The 17159-nt window shown below is 48.8% G+C and overlaps 3 protein-coding genes across 3 annotated transcripts; 2 read left to right on the forward strand and 1 right to left on the reverse strand.

Moving 5' to 3' along the window:
• Positions 1-42: 42 nt before the first annotated feature.
• On the forward strand, positions 43-1836 carry FTJAE_3837 (uncharacterized protein; the record flags this gene model as incomplete). The annotated part of the gene is made up of 2 exons (XM_037350178.1): positions 43-1561; positions 1634-1836. 2 exons carry the CDS (start codon positions 43-45, stop codon positions 1834-1836), a joined length of 1722 nt encoding a protein of 573 aa, XP_037209089.1.
• Positions 1837-2083: 247 nt separating this feature from the next.
• On the reverse strand, positions 2084-11398 carry FTJAE_3838 (TAO3-transcriptional activator of OCH1; the record flags this gene model as incomplete). Its single annotated transcript, XM_037350179.1, has 5 exons — positions 2084-2783; positions 3121-3133; positions 3411-10338; positions 10390-11075; positions 11395-11398. The coding sequence occupies 5 exons, from the start codon at positions 11396-11398 to the stop codon at positions 2084-2086; spliced, it is 8331 nt and encodes a 2776-aa protein (XP_037209090.1).
• Positions 11399-14023: 2625 nt separating this feature from the next.
• FTJAE_3839 (NADPH-cytochrome P450 reductase) lies at positions 14024-16219 on the forward strand (the record flags this gene model as incomplete). The annotated part of the gene is made up of 3 exons (XM_037350180.1): positions 14024-15805; positions 15856-16134; positions 16202-16219. 3 exons carry the CDS (start codon positions 14024-14026, stop codon positions 16217-16219), a joined length of 2079 nt encoding a protein of 692 aa, XP_037209091.1.
• Between the last annotated feature and the right edge of the window lie 940 nt (positions 16220-17159).

Genomic DNA, 17159 nt, shown 5'->3' on the forward strand with positions numbered 1-17159 from the left:
GAGACACACCTTGCAGACCTGAACCCAACGCCAACTTTCATCATGACGCCGAACCAGTTGTCAGCCTCATGCGCAGAAATTCCTCCCCCTTCTCTCCTCATAGAGAATCTAGGCAAAGAAGTACCTCTCAATAAGAGTCAAGAAGAGCAACAAGACACTTACCCCAGCTCACCATCTGGGAACAATCTCAAGGTATTCTCACCACACAGTCTGCGAGCTCTCAAAGATTACCTCTGCAGCCCGAACCAGGGCGAAGTGTCTTCAGTTGATCTTCACACGCCTCCGGCCGACTCCCAACGCAATAAGTACGGTGCTGGAGATGTACGCGAAACTAAGCACAAACGGAGCATCGATAGCCAAGTCAATCGACCTCGGGAGTATCACAAGCCCAACACTAGCCACCGATCTCAGTTCACCATTCCACAGCGCAAGCCCGGATTCAAGCTGCTAAAGACTTGGCATGAGGAATCTTTCCATCCTTGCAACAAAGAATATACCGAACACAGTGATTCCACCTTTAAGCCTAGAGTCTTCGCTGAGCAGATCGACCCCGAAATACCTCTATCGCTACACAAGTGGCATAGCGAAATCAACTTTCTCGAACCACTCGCTCTTGAAGCAGATGTTCGCCAAGAGTATGCTGTTCATGCCACCTACAAGAAGCACCATCACGATGTTAGTGTCAAAAAGGTCAATGATAAGAGACAGGTCACTGTGGAACAGGAGGCCATCAAGATGCTCGACTGGAACACCCCAATCGAATTCCATGATGTGCCCCGCCACGTACAACAAGCGATATACGACGACAAAGTCGAAGTTGCCGCTTTAACCAGAAAGATGGCCGTCCGAGATGGATATGTCGAAGGCATGATCGCTGGAGAATTCACCTTCCACCCAGATTCCTCTCACTTACCACTTACCGAGGACCAGACGGCGGTTCTTTGTGAAGCTGAGAGTTTCCGGGGGCTGTTCTCGCTGAGAGAGGTCGAAGATGAAGATGAGGATTACATTCTTCAGAAGCCTTCAAAGAAGCCCAAGCCCTCCAACAAGTCCTCTACTTCCAAATCTTCGAAGTATGATCGGTGGCTTAAAGAGCAGTCATCCACTACCTGCCCAGCGGCTAAGTGGCTTGATGACGAAGCGGCTTTTTCGAAGAAAAAGGCATGTAATAAAGCCTTTTCTAAGCAGGTTAAACACCACTTCCCAACCTTCAACTCACCCCATCTGAAAGAACTTCCCAAGGCCGTCGACACCAACAAACTCGAATGGGAAACCGACTACGTCCCCTATATACTCCCTGAGACTGATAATGACTCTACGCGCCACAACATGTACGAAACCCCAGTCAAGGTTGATGTCCCCAAATGGTTCCCGACCTTTACTAGCTATGGCGTTGTGCCCATCAACCGCCGCAACAGCATCGAGAAGCAGTACAAAGAATTCCTCACCCATATCTGGAGACTCGAGAACCAGATGCGCACCAAGAAAAACAACGACAAGTGGGACAAGAAATGGCACGAACCCAGCTCTCGCTGGTCCGAACCTTTCCAGAAGAAGAGCGGTGGCTAGTGGAAATGCCGTTTCGACCCTGGCAAGCCGGTAGAGGAGCAGTTCTGTCACAAGTATCATAAAGGCCAAGAATGGGTCACATTCGACAAGGCTGTACCGTGTGATCTTGTCGAGCAAGATGTGGTTTCTGGAGAATTCAGCTTCGATGATGTTTTCGACATGGACGGTAGTGATGACAACAAAGCCATTGGTACGAAGAAGCCCGAAGCGTATCTCAAGGAGATCGAGATGGCTGTGAAGAAGGCTATTGCGAAGGCTGGTATATGAGCGTGGAATGTAACCACTGAACCGAGGCTGATTACCTACGAGAGATGAAGGCAAGGAAAGGAGGCGTTGAGTAAGGATAAGTGAGGGCCATGTCATTATAGAACGTTTTCGCATAGATAACTTTGGATAACGTTCTGACGTGCTGATTCTGATACACTCTACTTCTTGGCTTGACATGAAGTGAATAAATGAAATATGCCATATTTTACATAGAATACATAAAATGCATGAGAGTGGCCATTCCACGTCAACTTTGTGAACCTTCAAACTCAATGGCAGACACATCAACCACCACGTCTTCCTCCTCAGTCTTGGTCTTCTCCAGCAGAGGCAACATTTCACCTCCCCTCACCAGCACAAGCTTGTTATTATCCTCCCCATACTTCAAACCAACTGTAACTCCATCTAGCCCCATCTCTTGAGCCTTGATATTCCATAGCAGTTGCAGAACATCTCCCTCCTTAGAACAGCACACATAGCCTAGCGCCACATCCGCAGAATGCATCTCGCCCTGCATACCCTTTGTGGCTGGTTTCTCACCCACCAGGAGGCCCAGGACATCATTGCCTCGCCATCCCGGAGGCGCTGCTGCCATGGCGCCCTTGAGCTCGCGAACGTACATTGGGCTTGCACTCCGAGCACCCGCTTTGCATTGGAGAACCACTTTGAAAGTTCGCGTCGTGGAGGGGAGTGTCCATATCCCCAGAAGATCCATGCCACGGTCTGACTGCCCGCCAACGCGTTTGAGAAAGAAGCCATACTGGGATAGTGTGTCGGCGACTGTGTACTCATAATGGGTGCCTCTGTAGACCGTAGATCTTTTGTTTAAGCTGACACGTTCCACGTATGATAAGAAGGAGTTGAGATCGGAGTGCTCCTTGGTCGGAGCATCAGGATATATCAATTCATAGGGTTTTGGAGCCTTGGCTTTGCGCTTGCTCATCAGCCTTGCACCATTTATTGCGCGGCACCATTTTGTCGAATGATTTGCATGCCTTGAGACATTAAAAAAGCCTCGGAGCAAAATAGGCATTATTCACAGAATGTTGGCTGATGTATCGAACCTTTCCATCTTAAAACCATTGGTTTATGGAGATTGGGCCAGAATATGCATTAAACGGGGTTACATATAACCCTGCCAACGTTTTCCAAGTGCTATCATTCGAGCTGATTGTATTATGAGAGATGATCAACTGTTCTCGCTTAGAATAGCTACATTAATCTTGAGTTTAGGATTATTTATTTAGCCTTGATAAATGAAAAGCTTGAGGCTCCACGCCTTACGTTGTCGGCCAAGCTGAGCAGAAACCACATAGTCACTCGCAACCACAGGACTTGCTATGAACTATGAGTTCGATAGTTGATTCATTGTGGAATTCAATCGCTTTTTTTCTTAGAAATATATGTAGTGACATATCCGATACTTTGACTAGTTGACATTCAAAGTCCCTGGCGCCAGCGCAGCACAAGTTCCGCTCATCTTACAACATATCCAGCAATTATACAAAAATGGCCAACAAAACAAGTCCTCTTCACATATCATAGCATATCGCCCTCTGCGTGGTCTTGCATACCTGGTGGGAATATACTATTAGCCAGGCGTGATGCCGGTTGAGGCGGTGGTTTCTCCCTGCTCCTCTCGTCTCGTGAACGGCTGCTTGGCCCACGTCTCATCCTCGACTGAGGTCTTCGTGTTGCGGGCTTGATCATATTTTCCAAGTAAAAGGCGCTTTCGGTATGCCCCGTGCCAGGCCTCTCATCATCAGCATCAGAGAAGCCCCCCATATACTCATCATCAGAAACAATATCGCCCATCTGTGGTTGATAAGAGGCTGGAGCTGAGGGTGATGTGATGGATCTGGAATGTAGGCCTGGTCTGACAGTAGGAATTACCACACTGAAGGCGCCTGGATTCATAGTGTTCGAGCTTGCCTCCCTCGATAATCCTGGAGATCGATCAGAGAATCCATTTTGGAAGGAGGTATTGTTCGAGGCTTCGTGAAGAATGGGCAGAATCTGTTCATCGTAAAGTTCCGCTCCAGGTTCGAAGGACTCTGGGGTATATTCGGTGATTGTTCTGGAAGACCTGCCATCGTCATCCGTTGTAGGACTGGACGGCTCTTCGAAGAAATCGTCAAGGCTATCCAGTTTGGTTGCAAGATCCCCTGAGTGAACGTCTCCGCGACCTTCATCAGACAGCATCGTTTCGGTTCGTTCTGGTGCGCCAAAGTAGTTGTATGGAAAGTCGTCGGCATGAAACTCGACATCGGGGGTAGGTGAAGTTTCGGTCAACATCCCTTCTGAGCCCTGACAAGTATAGAAAGCGGCATGGATATTGGCCCGCGTAGCATCTGTCTTCTTCGCAGGCATAGGAATGGCCCATCCTGATGCCTCAGGTATTCCAAACAAACTCTGCGTACGCTCGTATTCCTTGCGTATTGCCCTCGAGGTTGGCCGTGTCATACTCATCCTCAAATGATGCTTGTCCATATGATTTCCAGACATAGTCATGATGTTGTCCAACACCTCAAGCGCCTCCATACAGAACTCTGTCTGTAGGAGCCGAAGAAGTGGGGAAATCAGATCGGATCCATGTCCAGCGAGCTCAGGCTTGCGCATGTCCACTTCAGGAATTGCGACACAAAGGATCCTCATGGTCTGGATCTTCACCCACGACAACGAGTTTGTGAGGAGCCCGGTTAGGAAAGTCACCATCTGGAAATCCATCTGCGGGAGATAGTACTCTCGTAAAGCTCCCCATAGATCAACAATGAAATCTTTGCTGCTGTCCTGTGGATTTCCCATTGCGAAATCTTCCAGAGCCTCAGCGATACCAGCCAAGCCTTGATTATCGGCTTCTTCCTGAAGAAGTCTTGTTGTCTGGATAACGCTTTCGTCCGAGGTGGGTCTCTCAAGTTCGTTCAAGAAACGGGGGAAGTTGGCCAGTAGCGAGAAGAACAGACGGGACTCGTCGCCGACTAAGCCGTCGCTTGGTAGGTGTACCAACTTATCTATTGTGTCGAGAGTTGGTTGCCAACAAAGCGACGACCGCAAACCCTTGTGAAGTAGAGGCTGGATACCTTCAAATATCCCCTCCCAGCGAGACGGCTGGCCGTCAGCAAGTATTCGTCGCACATTTGGTGAGCTCAAATCCAATTTTGAAAGGAACTTATTGAGCATTTCAACCGCTTCCAAAAACTCCCGCTCGTTGATAGACTCTAAACAAGCACAAGTCGTCCAAAACAGTTGTGGGAAGTTAAGAAGATCTTCAGCATCAAGCTTGACAATGATGGTCTTCAAAGTTGTCAAGATTTCCATGGAAAAGGATTGGATTTCAGGGTCTTCATCAGCAATAGTATTGGACAATCGGGCAAGCATGTCTCCAAGCATTGGCTGGTCCACAGATGTAAGAACGCATCTGAAGATTTGGAACGAGCGGCAAGCAAGATGTCGAACTGGGCATGATGTCGCCCAAGTAAGCGAAAGGCGTCCCCAATGCTCTTTGATTCCGGGAAAGGTCGTCTCAAAGGTTTTGATAACCTCTGTTGTAAGGAATTCCATGCTTGGTGGCACTTTGCTATCGTGATCGTCAACCTTGCCGTTGCTATCCTCGTATCCCCAGACCACAGAGCGATCGTGCCGACGAATCATGTCGATTAGATCTTCGATGGCTGTCTTGTCAACATCCTGAGTCTGCTCGTCTATCTGCGATATGACCACCTCATGGATGAGATGCACGAGCATCTCTCGTGCCTGCTCCTGAACCAACGGAGTGTAATGATCCCAAAGGACAGTGACGACCTGAAGAAGAAGCGGGACGTTTTCGTGGGTCAGGTGAACTGGAGATACCATTAAATCCACAAGTAAGATCAATGACAGTTGGCCGAGAGAAAACCCAGCTTGCTTGGTTCCAACTGGAAGAGCCTCTGCCAAGTTAGCACAGTAGGGCAGAAGATTAATGTCAGCTGGGGGCTCAACAGCATCTCGCTTCTCGTTCGGTACCATGGCCTTCGGGGTTATTTGCATAAGAAGGAATTCAACAACCTTGATGCCAGGCGTGCTGTTTGTTGTTGAGAGAAAAACGACAATTTGCTTAGCATACTCCACGAAATTCTGCTCCCGACGCTCAAGACACAACTGCATGATGAATTCGAGAACCAATCGAACGTTTCCTGGGTAAGGCCCAGTTGCAAGAGCCTGCCAAAGTGCTTGAACCTCATTATGCAGTGCGCCACTGGATTTGATAGTGATCTCGAGCAGGTTTGCAAGCAATACAAATGACTGTGCCGCAGGTCCACCGCTAGGGTCCAACTTTAACTCAATGGACTGAATCCAGGGCAACATGACTGCAACAACATTTCGCTGAGCCGCAGGTTGAAGATCCTTGAAATAAAGGGTGAATTCGGAGAAGATGTGGAATGCCAGTTCTGTGTGTTGCTTGGCAAGGCGTTTGGAAATTTCGAACTGTGCTAGTTTGTACACGGCCTGCGTTTTGTCTGAGATGCTGATGTCAAAGTCTTGAATCTTGGAGTTTCTCTGTTGACGTGCCTCCAAGCTCCGAAGGACAGTAGAAGACTTGGACCGGATCTCGCTTTGATCATTGCCCAATGTGAACAGACACAAACCAAGGAGCTTCCAGAACGGACAAGGATAGTCAATGTGATCCTGGAGAACTTGTGTGACCACGGTGAAGTAGCTTTCGAGAACTTTAGGGGCCTCGGCCAAATAGCAACGTGCAATGCAGTGCTCCATCAAGTAAGGAACCTCCTGATTGTGAACGATTAGGTTCTGGAGGGCTCTTCTGCCAATGACGTTCATCTTATCGCTTCCCGAGTTGAAAATAGAGTCGATCCAAGCAAGCATGCGTCGAACATCAAACTGAAGCACCACGTTACTCTCAGTTGTGACGCTAATTGGTCCGCCACATAAAGCAGCCATTGCACTGAGGGCTGCAGTCCGAAGGTTTCTCTTCTCTATCTCCATCGCAGCGGTAGCAGTGCCTCGCTCGCCCAAGGTCTGTTGGTCAATTAGCGATTGCCGCATGGTGTCCTCTCGAGCACGGATCTGGTTCTGATTCGGCGAGAATCCGCACCAGTCCTCCATCAGCGAGAACGCCGATTTTCGGGATTCAAAAGTCATCCATCGGGACGGGTCTTTGGTTCTGTTAATTCCTTCAAATAATGCTTCCATCAGTCCACAGTAATGGCGTCGGAGCTTCTGAAATTCCCAATCCATCTGGACTTCTCCGTCCATCAGGAATAGCTTCAGGTCCTTTGTGTATGTGGTGAGAGTCGTTAAGAAAAACTCGCCGTTGTAAACTTCGGGGTCTCGAAGGAAATGCGACGTCAACTTGAAAACATGGGTAATTTCCGTTCTGAGAAGATCCATCTTCCTATTCCTCCTAGGATTGCTGTTTGTCCTCTGATGTATACGAGCTCGTGCCTCATCGTTGCATCGAGAGACTTGGCCCTGAAGCTCCTCAAGAAGAGTCCGATAAATATGAATGTTGATGGACCCCATAGCAACAACAACAGCGTCCCGAACAGATGCGGAGGAGACGGACAGCATGGGAATGAGGTACTTGAACAACATCCGAGCCGTCACAATCTTATCCTTGGACGACGCTTTGGATGCCTTCCGGACGTGCTGAGGATCCTGAGCCGTTGGCAAAGCGCCTGGGTCTGCCAGTGTTGTGCAAGCAAAGATTAGATACAGCTTCCATTGCTCCACCATCACCTCAGGATGAGTTGTCGCAGATCGGGCCCCTAGCCTAGCACTTCCTGGCTCGTTGTTGTAGTACAAGCCCCTTGAAGGCTCGGAGAGGTACACGATTGGCTTGTACATCTGCAAAATACGATTGCAAATGAGATCGCGACAGATAGTAACTGTAAACGGACATTTCTCATAAGCCATGCGAATGAGCTTAGGGAAGATTTTAAACCACAAAGTGGTATCATAAGAGACATCACTGGCACAAAGCTCAACGAGAGCACCTTGGTTGTTGGCGTTTTGTAGACCCCGTTGCAGTCGGCTTCGTTCAGCAACAGATAGCTGCTCATCGTTGAAATCCATGACCTTACTGGACTCGTTTTCAAGGATATCAATCAGTCTCATGGAATCCTTATCCTCAGAAGCTTCTTTCCCGAGGGCCTTGTCAAATTCAACAATCAAACGAAGAACTGTCACTGCAAAGTGACGAACTCGTCGTGATTGCGAACAGAGGAAAAACAATCCGTGGGCCTCGGCTTGGTCAACCTCCGCCCAGATACTAGATAGATCAAGCTTGATAGCTCTTTTATCGGAGGCATTAGCTTCAGGTTGGTCTGTAGCAGCATCGCGGGTCTTTTGTCTGATTTCCTCGATCCATATCTGTAGCAGTTCAACGTATAAGCGTAGAGTGTTCTCGATATGACTGTGGCCAAGCATTCCGCCATCAGACATTGTTGAGTATCGATCATCAAAGTTGAAGATGAAACGAGCGAATCCCATAGTGACTTGTTGAGCATGTGATTGTCTGGCAATGGCTTTCAAAGAATTGGCAGATGACTCTGCGATGTTATACTGCACGTGGGCTGTTCCCGTACAGAGCAAATTGATCAGAGAGTTGAAAGGTATGTCAACAGAAAGACAGCGGGGTAACGCCTGAACAGCAACATGTAAGAGTTCATAAAACGCTTGTTTTTGATCCGCGGCACTCTGATGGTCGTCTTTGCGAGAGAAGGTAAAGGTCTCAGTTATAGGGGTTTTTGGCAAAGGGCTATTGAACTTCTCATCCAAGGCCGCTTGTCCACCAAAGGTATTGTCACAAATAATCGTGATTTTCCCAAGGATTTCACAGAACTTGAGATAGAAGTCTCGGACTCCGTCACTCAATACGTGGGTTAGAACCGGGCGAGTGATGTACTCCTCCTTCGAATGCGCATCTGGTTGTGATAGCGGAGAGTTGCGGGCCGAAGACACAGCAGGGGAGACAGGAAACCGATCGGGAGTCGAACTCGAGTTTGGACTTTCAAAGAATTGGGGGAACGGGGGTCGCCCTTGTTCACCCTTCTCCAAATCCGACATTATGTATAGGAAAGCCCTGATGCCAACAACAACCCGGTCAGGGTCCAGTTGCTCAACTTTCAACTCTTTGTTGGAAGTAAAAAGTTCAGCATTGATAAGAGGAAACACAACATTCCTAAAGCAATATTCAGGATATTTGAAGCCAACGATCCGAATGATCTGGATCAGAGGTTCGGTGCACGGAGTATCCGATGCAACTAAACTTCGCTTGGAAGATGGCAAAACAAGTTTCATGACCTCGTCGATTTTGCGGAGGCTATTTTGGAAGGTCTCATTAGTTCGATACAGAAATGTCCATAACAAGCGAGAGATGACCTGAAGACAAAGGGGTTTAGTCATTCGATCCTTGACTTTAGTTTGTAAAGGCAATATCAACTGCAGCCATTGTGATCCAAAATTGTCCGGAGAGGATACACAAAGCAAAGTCGCAGTAAGAGGGAATGCGAAGTTCCAATGCCTCGGCTTCATAAACATTTGTGCAAGGCGAGGTCCGACAGCAGCGAGTACTTCCGCCCATTTTGGATGCATGAAATGGCTGTTGCTTGCCTTGGCGGCGATTGGAAGAAGAAGCATCTCTATCACTTGGCAGAAGGCTGTCTTGACTTTTTGGCCGTGAGATTTCTGGAACAAACGGCCAACTGAGATGAGAAAATCGCAGGATTGTTCCCAGGACTCTTCGGGTGAGATCTTGAGCTTAAGGTGCTTCATGCCCCCCAAAACAAGCTCTACCTTTCCCTCTGCATCTCGACCGGAAGAGGAGGTTGGGCTTTTGACCACACGTTCTTGGAGAGAGCTGTCCAGGTCTTCAATGAACCTCCTGGTAACCCCACCAAAGTTGATGCCACTCATGTGTCCCAGCAATTGAGCAAAAAGGTTCCAATTGGCAAGTTTCAGAGGCGAAACCATCAACTGCTCAGTATCGGCGATCTTGAGTTGTCCGAATATAATACTTTCCAGCTTATCCTCCATTTCAGCGGTGATAGACGGCAAGTTACTCTGACTGATGACTTCGAGGAGAACGCGACAAAGAATGTATATAGATACGGTCGACCGACGTTCAGCTTGTGCTACAAACTCTTGCCTTGCTGCGAGTGTTGGCGGACCATTTGGGAAAACAGAATCAGTACCTCCTTGGCCGGGCATCGCAGCTTGTACTGGTTCTGTATTTCTTCGAACAAGAGGTGCCCCCCCAGCGGCATTCCGAGATTGCTGAAGATGACTGCGAGCTTCGTTGGCAGCATCACTTTTACTTTTTCTCCAGAGCATCATCGAGTCTATCAAGGCTTTCGGTTTCGGGCTAGCGATATGGCCCAGGGCAACTATCAACTGATCGAACGATGGGTCAACACCGGGTCCGCATATTTGTTCAACATTGGGTTCGGGATCGAACGGAACCGTGACGCATTCTGTCAACTTCTCCTCCGCCTGTGCAATAAACTATTTCAAGTTAGTTGTGGTAAGCATTTACACACTAAAGTTTGTACTGACTGAGGTGAATAAGACATGAAGCGCATATTCGCCAACCGTCTTTTGCTCATCCTTATGACGTGAAGAGTGAGAATGATGGGGGGTATGGTCCCGCCGAGATTTACTATGCATTCGTTCGAGCTTTCGCTGGGTCATGCCATATGCAGCATCAGAAGCATTAGGACGGTCCATAGGTGCAACATTTCCGGAGAGAGATGTAGGTGGCCGAGAAGGATAACTGGCGTCGCCATCGATACGGGTGGCCACTGATTGCATGTCTGAACGATCAAGGCCGACGCCAGCGGCTGCTATCATCTGCGGGCTGAGGGGACTGGAGCTGGTGCTGGCCAAGCTGCCATTTCTCGAGTGTTGAATGCCGTGGACAATCGAAGTTTGACGATGATGACCGTACGCGGCGCTCTTCGGGTCGATAATGCGCTCTACAACGCCGCCAAGGGGGCTCCTCGAATGAAGTCGTGGGGATGTCAAGGGCGGGTGCGTCTGGGGGATCTTTTCGGCGGACGATTCTCGTGAGTGCGCAAATCGATGGGCGACCGGCGATTCTGAAGCTACAGGGCGTAATGTTCTATCCCACTTCTTCTCATCATCATCTTCTTCTTCTTCTTCCTCCTCTTCGAGTCTAGGAACAGGCCGGGGAGAGAACCTGAGCGTATCCTGCAGGTGGTCCGGCAGCGGCTGCGACGGCACTATGGGTCACACAAGGGGGTTAGTGAACAAAAGAGATATCTTTGCTGAATGTTTGAAGATGTTGGTGAAACGACAGCGGAGACGCCTAGAGCAGGGTCTACATGTAAGCACGGCCAACTCTGCTTAGAATGCAGTTATAAATACAGAAGACCCCGCAAGGCTGAATTGACTGGCTTTTCTTGGGGGAAAGTGGTGACGAAGGTATTCCCGCGATACAGCCCAGATTTTAGAGGTGGTGCGGGAAGAGAGGGGTTGGTGTTGGTGTCAGGTACTGAACATATTGGAGTGTGGACACCCTTTCTAGGGATTTGGACTTACCCATCCTCAAGTTCTATTTCGCAATCCCATGATCTATGTTGATTCTTCAATCTCAGTGTCAGTATCGCAACTGAGCAAAAACAAAAGAAGGGAAAACGAGAAAGGCGAAGGATATTTACGGGTCTAAAGGGATGCAACTATGCATGTGCAGTACACGAGGGAGTCTTTTTGACAACAAAGACAAAGACCCAAGAGACCGACTGACTTTGACGGCTGGAACACGCGCAATGACGCTACCGTCAGCTTGCCCATGTATTGGCCCGGCCCGCTGTATGGCTTGTCCGACAAGTCTTTAAAGAGGTTGTTATGGAGCCAAACGAACCCAGGGAGCTCTAACACATGGCACACATGGCAGTCGATTCGCAGTGTTCTTTTGGCCGTATCCTTGCTATCTGCAAGGGCCATGGCCTATCAACGGAACTAAGATCAACCGACATGGGATGACGGGCCCTTGGGAGACAGCGCGCCACTTCTTGCCTGTCAATTGGCTTCTTGGAGAGGGGGGCTTGGGTGATCCTCATGGCTCAAGGTTCGAGATCTTATCTGAGAGACATCAATTCACGAGAATGACTCGGTGAGGCTTGAAGTATGGATACTCCCCAATGCCAAAGCTGGTCAATTATCAGAACATACACATGTAAACGAGAGCACACCTGTACTTGTTAGCAAGGATCAACAGACCCAGATGCTCATCAGCGTAATAGCACTTGTTTCCTCCGCTATGCTCCGCTGATCATTGTACCAGTGTGGAATTGCTTAAAAGATAACCCTTGAGTTAGCATAATGGATCTCCATGTCGTTCAATATCTCGCTACTGGTATAAGCACCGCACACAACTTCATCATGCGAAGGGGTGGTATAAGCGAGGTTTCCATGAGTCAGGGACCTGTGTACTCCGTATAGTATCTGTGATATCTCCGCTTCATCCTGGCAGCTCGCTTGCAGAACACAAAGGGTATAGACTACATTGAAGCACCATTCAAGAAGCTGAGGCTAATTAGAACACAACATATATTATCAAAAGGGTGACCAGAAGAATATTTTAAGCAATGCGACCTGCTTGGTAGACCTGGCCAAACCACAAGCGTTTGTTTATATAGTACCTGCATACAAAATGAGCAGAAATTCATGTGAGACATTCTTGTGTCATGGTTGTCGATGTCCCGCATTCCAGTGGGTAATCGATTGACTTTGAGCAAATAAATTGGCAATGGTACCCTAGGCTGTCTTGGTAGCAAAGGATGTGAAAGAAACAAAGGTAAGTGCCACATAGGAAGACTCGTAAATAAGGCCCAAGCTTTCTATTGTTCTGATTCAGATACCTATATAGTAAGTAGCCTGCTGATAACAGCCACACTGGATGTTGTGTTCGACTGTTTGTCTCTGGACTGCACAAGTTTTCTTCAATTTGAGGGGTCGAGGCATGTGCATGTGCACTCGGCACTTCAACAAAGGAGCCGCGGATCGAAACATCGGGATAGTTTCCGCAAAAGAATTCAGGGCGGAACTAAAGTCCAATGTTGCAAGGTGATTCGAAGATCTTGGGGTAAATTTGCTGGATACATAAATATGAGGAGCAGAACTAACGAAGATAGTCGATAAGATATGACCACGCGGGACAAAAACGCGGGGATGGAGGCTAGAGATTGAAGAATGAAGAATGCTATTGCTCGATATGCCGAGGCCAGTCAAGTCGGCCGGGAGTCGATGACGGGAAGTGCAAGATTCCGTGCAAATGGCGGCTTCATACCTACATATTGAGCATGCTCGTTTTCGGAACCCCGCCGGTACCGGCCGCAGTATCTCCTGATTCGACCGCCGTCACTTACCGTTTGATCTTCCGGGCGCCGGCTGCGAGGTCGCTCCATGGAAAGGAAGTGGAAAACACATATCAAGTTCCGAGTTTCCTTGTCTTCTTCATTGCTCTATCCCCTTCTGGCTTTTGAGGCGTCTGCGCGGTCAAGTAATCCAGCCCACTGCGTCTTTCTTTTCACGGCAGAGAATCACCAACTCGACAGTGAATGAGACACTTTTACCATCTCGAAAGCGACTCTGGCCTGAACCCCTGCAATCCCGCAATTGAGCCCCAACAACAAGAAGAACCCCGGCTTTAACGGTTCAATCCGAGCCAACAACCGAGCGAGATAAAGACCACTGTGGCATTCCGTCGCTGTTCTGAGTAGCACACACCTTTACCCTTTTGAGGAGGTTTCGTTTCACGCTGCTCCGGGTAGGTATTTCCATAATAGCTACGAGTCGTAAAAAGAGTTGGGTTTTGGCCGCTGAGTAGATGGGTTTACGTGGCCAAAGTTCATGATTAGTGCTGATCCTTCAAATTGTAAGTGCGGTCCAGCAATCTCAGCTCGCACGATAAAGGATCCTCGGGTCATCTCCTACTTTAGCGCGAATTTGTTAACTGACTCTCTTTCTAGACACTTCACGCCACAGCCCACTTTCCTCCTCGTCCTCGTCCTCCTCCCCCGCCTCCTTTCCGGCCGATGAGTATTGGGACAAAAACGTTGAAATCTCGTTGAAACTCGGCAGATCCTGATTTTGTCACCCGCATCGTTGTGTTTGCTGGCTCTATACCTCTTGACCACGAATCCGCCCCAGCGCTTTCGTAGCCATCATGGCTGAACTCGACACTCTGGACATCGTCGTCCTCGGCGTTATCTTCCTCGGAACGGTTGCATACTTTACAAAGGGCAAGCTATGGGGTGTTACCAAGGACCCCTATGCGAATGGCTTCGCTGCCGGCGGCGCTGCTAAGCCGGGCCGTACGAGGAACATCGTTGAGGCAATGGAAGAATCCGGCAAGAACTGTGTTGTCTTCTATGGTTCTCAGACCGGTACTGCCGAGGATTACGCTTCTCGCCTCGCCAAGGAGGGTAAGAGTCGATATGGACTAAACACCATGATTGCCGATCTTGAGGACTACGATTTCGACAACCTGGATACCGTCCCAAGTGACAACATCGTCATGTTCGTTCTCGCAACTTATGGTGAAGGCGAGCCTACCGATAACGCGGTCGACTTCTATGAGTTCATTACCGGCGAGGATGCCAGCTTCAATGAGGGCAATGATCCTCCGCTGGGCAACCTCAACTACGTTGCTTTTGGTCTTGGAAACAACACTTATGAGCACTACAACTCTATGGTCCGCAATGTTAACAAGGCTCTCGAGAAACTTGGCGCTCACCGCATTGGTGAAGCTGGCGAGGGTGATGATGGTGCTGGTACCATGGAAGAGGATTTCTTGGCTTGGAAGGATCCCATGTGGGAAGCCCTTGCTAAGAAAATGGGACTGGAAGAGCGTGAAGCCGTCTACGAGCCTATCTTTGCCATTAACGAACGCGACGACCTGACTCCTGAAGCCAATGAAGTGTATCTCGGTGAGCCCAACAAGCTTCACCTCGAAGGCACCGCCAAGGGACCATTCAACTCCCACAACCCCTACATTGCCCCTATCGCTGAATCTTACGAGTTGTTCTCCGCCAAGGACAGAAACTGCCTCCACATGGAAGTTGACATCAGCGGTTCTAACCTCAAGTACGAGACTGGAGACCATATTGCTATCTGGCCTACCAACCCTGGTGAGGAGGTCAACAAATTCCTGGATATTCTCGACCTCTCGGGCAAGCAGCACAGCGTTGTCACTGTCAAGGCTCTCGAGCCAACCGCCAAGGTTCCTTTTCCCAACCCTACAACCTACGATGCCATTCTGCGATACCACCTCGAGATCTGCGCTCCTGTTTCACGTCAATTCGTTTCTACTCTCGCCGCATTCGCTCCCAACGATGATATCAAGGCTGAGATGAACCGCCTTGGCAGCGACAAGGATTATTTCCACGAGAAGACTGGCCCGCATTACTACAACATTGCCCGTTTCCTCGCCAGCGTCAGCAAGGGCGAGAAGTGGACCAAAATCCCCTTCTCTGCCTTCATCGAGGGTCTCACCAAGCTTCAGCCCCGTTACTATTCTATTTCTTCCTCGTCTCTGGTTCAGCCCAAGAAGATCTCCATCACTGCCGTCGTTGAGTCCCAGCAGATTCCTGGCCGAGATGATCCTTTCCGTGGTGTTGCCACAAACTATCTTTTTGCCCTAAAGCAAAAGCAAAACGGCGACCCCAACCCTGCACCTTTCGGTCAGAGCTACGAGCTTACAGGCCCCCGCAACAAGTATGATGGCATCCACGTTCCCGTTCATGTTCGTCACTCCAACTTCAAGCTCCCCTCGGACCCTGGTAAGCCTATCATCATGATCGGTCCTGGTACTGGTGTCGCTCCCTTCCGCGGATTCGTTCAGGAGCGTGCTAAGCAAGCCCGTGATGGTGTTGAGGTTGGAAAGACACTCTTATTCTTTGGTTGCCGAAAGTCAACAGAGGATTTCATGTACCAGAAGGAGTGGCAGGTAAGACAACATAGCATTCAAACGTTCGAGGTTTATACTGACTGTTCCAGGAATACAAGGAGGCTCTTGGCGATAAGTTTGAGATGATCACCGCCTTTTCTCGAGAGGGCTCCAAGAAGGTTTATGTCCAGCACCGACTTAAGGAGCGATCCAAGGAGGTCAGCGACCTGCTTTCCCAGAAGGCTTATTTCTATGTCTGCGGTGATGCAGCCCACATGGCCCGTGAGGTCAATACCGTCTTGGCACAAATCATTGCCGAGGGACGTGGGGTCTCTGAGGCCAAGGGCGAGGAGATCGTTAAGAACATGAGGTCAGCGAACCAATACCAGGTATGTAATGACTTTGTTACTCCCTCTCTACCGCAAGGAAACCGCATATGCTAACTCAGAATTACAGGAGGATGTTTGGTCATAGAAAACGGGGCGAATGGCATACTAAATTTAAAGTGAAGTCATCAGCGGCGATGACTCTTCAGGTTTCATGGTTGGTGTTCTGCTCTACTGCGATATTATGTCCGTGGTGGTGATATTTGACGAGCATACGAAGTAGACTCGAGGGTTTTCTTGAAGCAAATTAGAGGGATGGTGCTGGGATGGCTCGGCACATTGCGGTATATGGTTTGCGGCATCTACATTGTTGTCATCGTTTGTAACCTGTCCGAGAGAGCGTTGGTTATCTGCGTCGTAACAGCCTTTCTGCCACTTAGACACGGACTTGCCGACAGAAGCAAGTTTGTAAATCATCACCTCATGCTACCTTAGTAAGACGAACCAAGTATAAGATTTAAAGAATCAAAACGTTATGTTTGAAATCTTGGCCAGTGCTGCTGTTGAGTATAAGATGATGAACGAAATGAAGACAAACGTTCGAATTCATCGTTTGGATGTGCAGTCATGGATGGGCCGGCGTGTTGATGCGCAAACCACCCGGACGCGGAGTGAGCATACCCTGTACTACAGTGTGTATTTGGTTGCTGACACCACTGATTGATGCGCTTAGAATTTTCTCTCCCTTGCATATCACCATCGTAAAACTCATCTCTTTCCGTAAATATGCATGAACGCTAGTCACTATGTAGTCGATTCTCATTCGACATAAAATCCAACGACCCGGTACTAGGTAAATGGTACCATGTTGTGGCTTTGGAGGATATCATAAACCATGTCACAAGGGCCAAACCCAAGCATTTGAGCAATTGAAGGAGATGCCTTGCCAGATGAACTATACTTTGGGTAAGATATGATATTTTAACGGTCGAGGATAAGAATCAACGAGAAACACACATTTCTTACCTAGATACCTAGGTAGGCGGAAAGATAAACGGCTCGAGCAGGAAGCGGAGAGAATTCAAGTA

This window comes from Fusarium tjaetaba (genome assembly GCF_013396195.1).
Source record: "Fusarium tjaetaba strain NRRL 66243 chromosome Unknown NRRL66243_c0000071, whole genome shotgun sequence".
NCBI classification, from domain to species: domain Eukaryota; kingdom Fungi; phylum Ascomycota; class Sordariomycetes; order Hypocreales; family Nectriaceae; genus Fusarium; species Fusarium tjaetaba.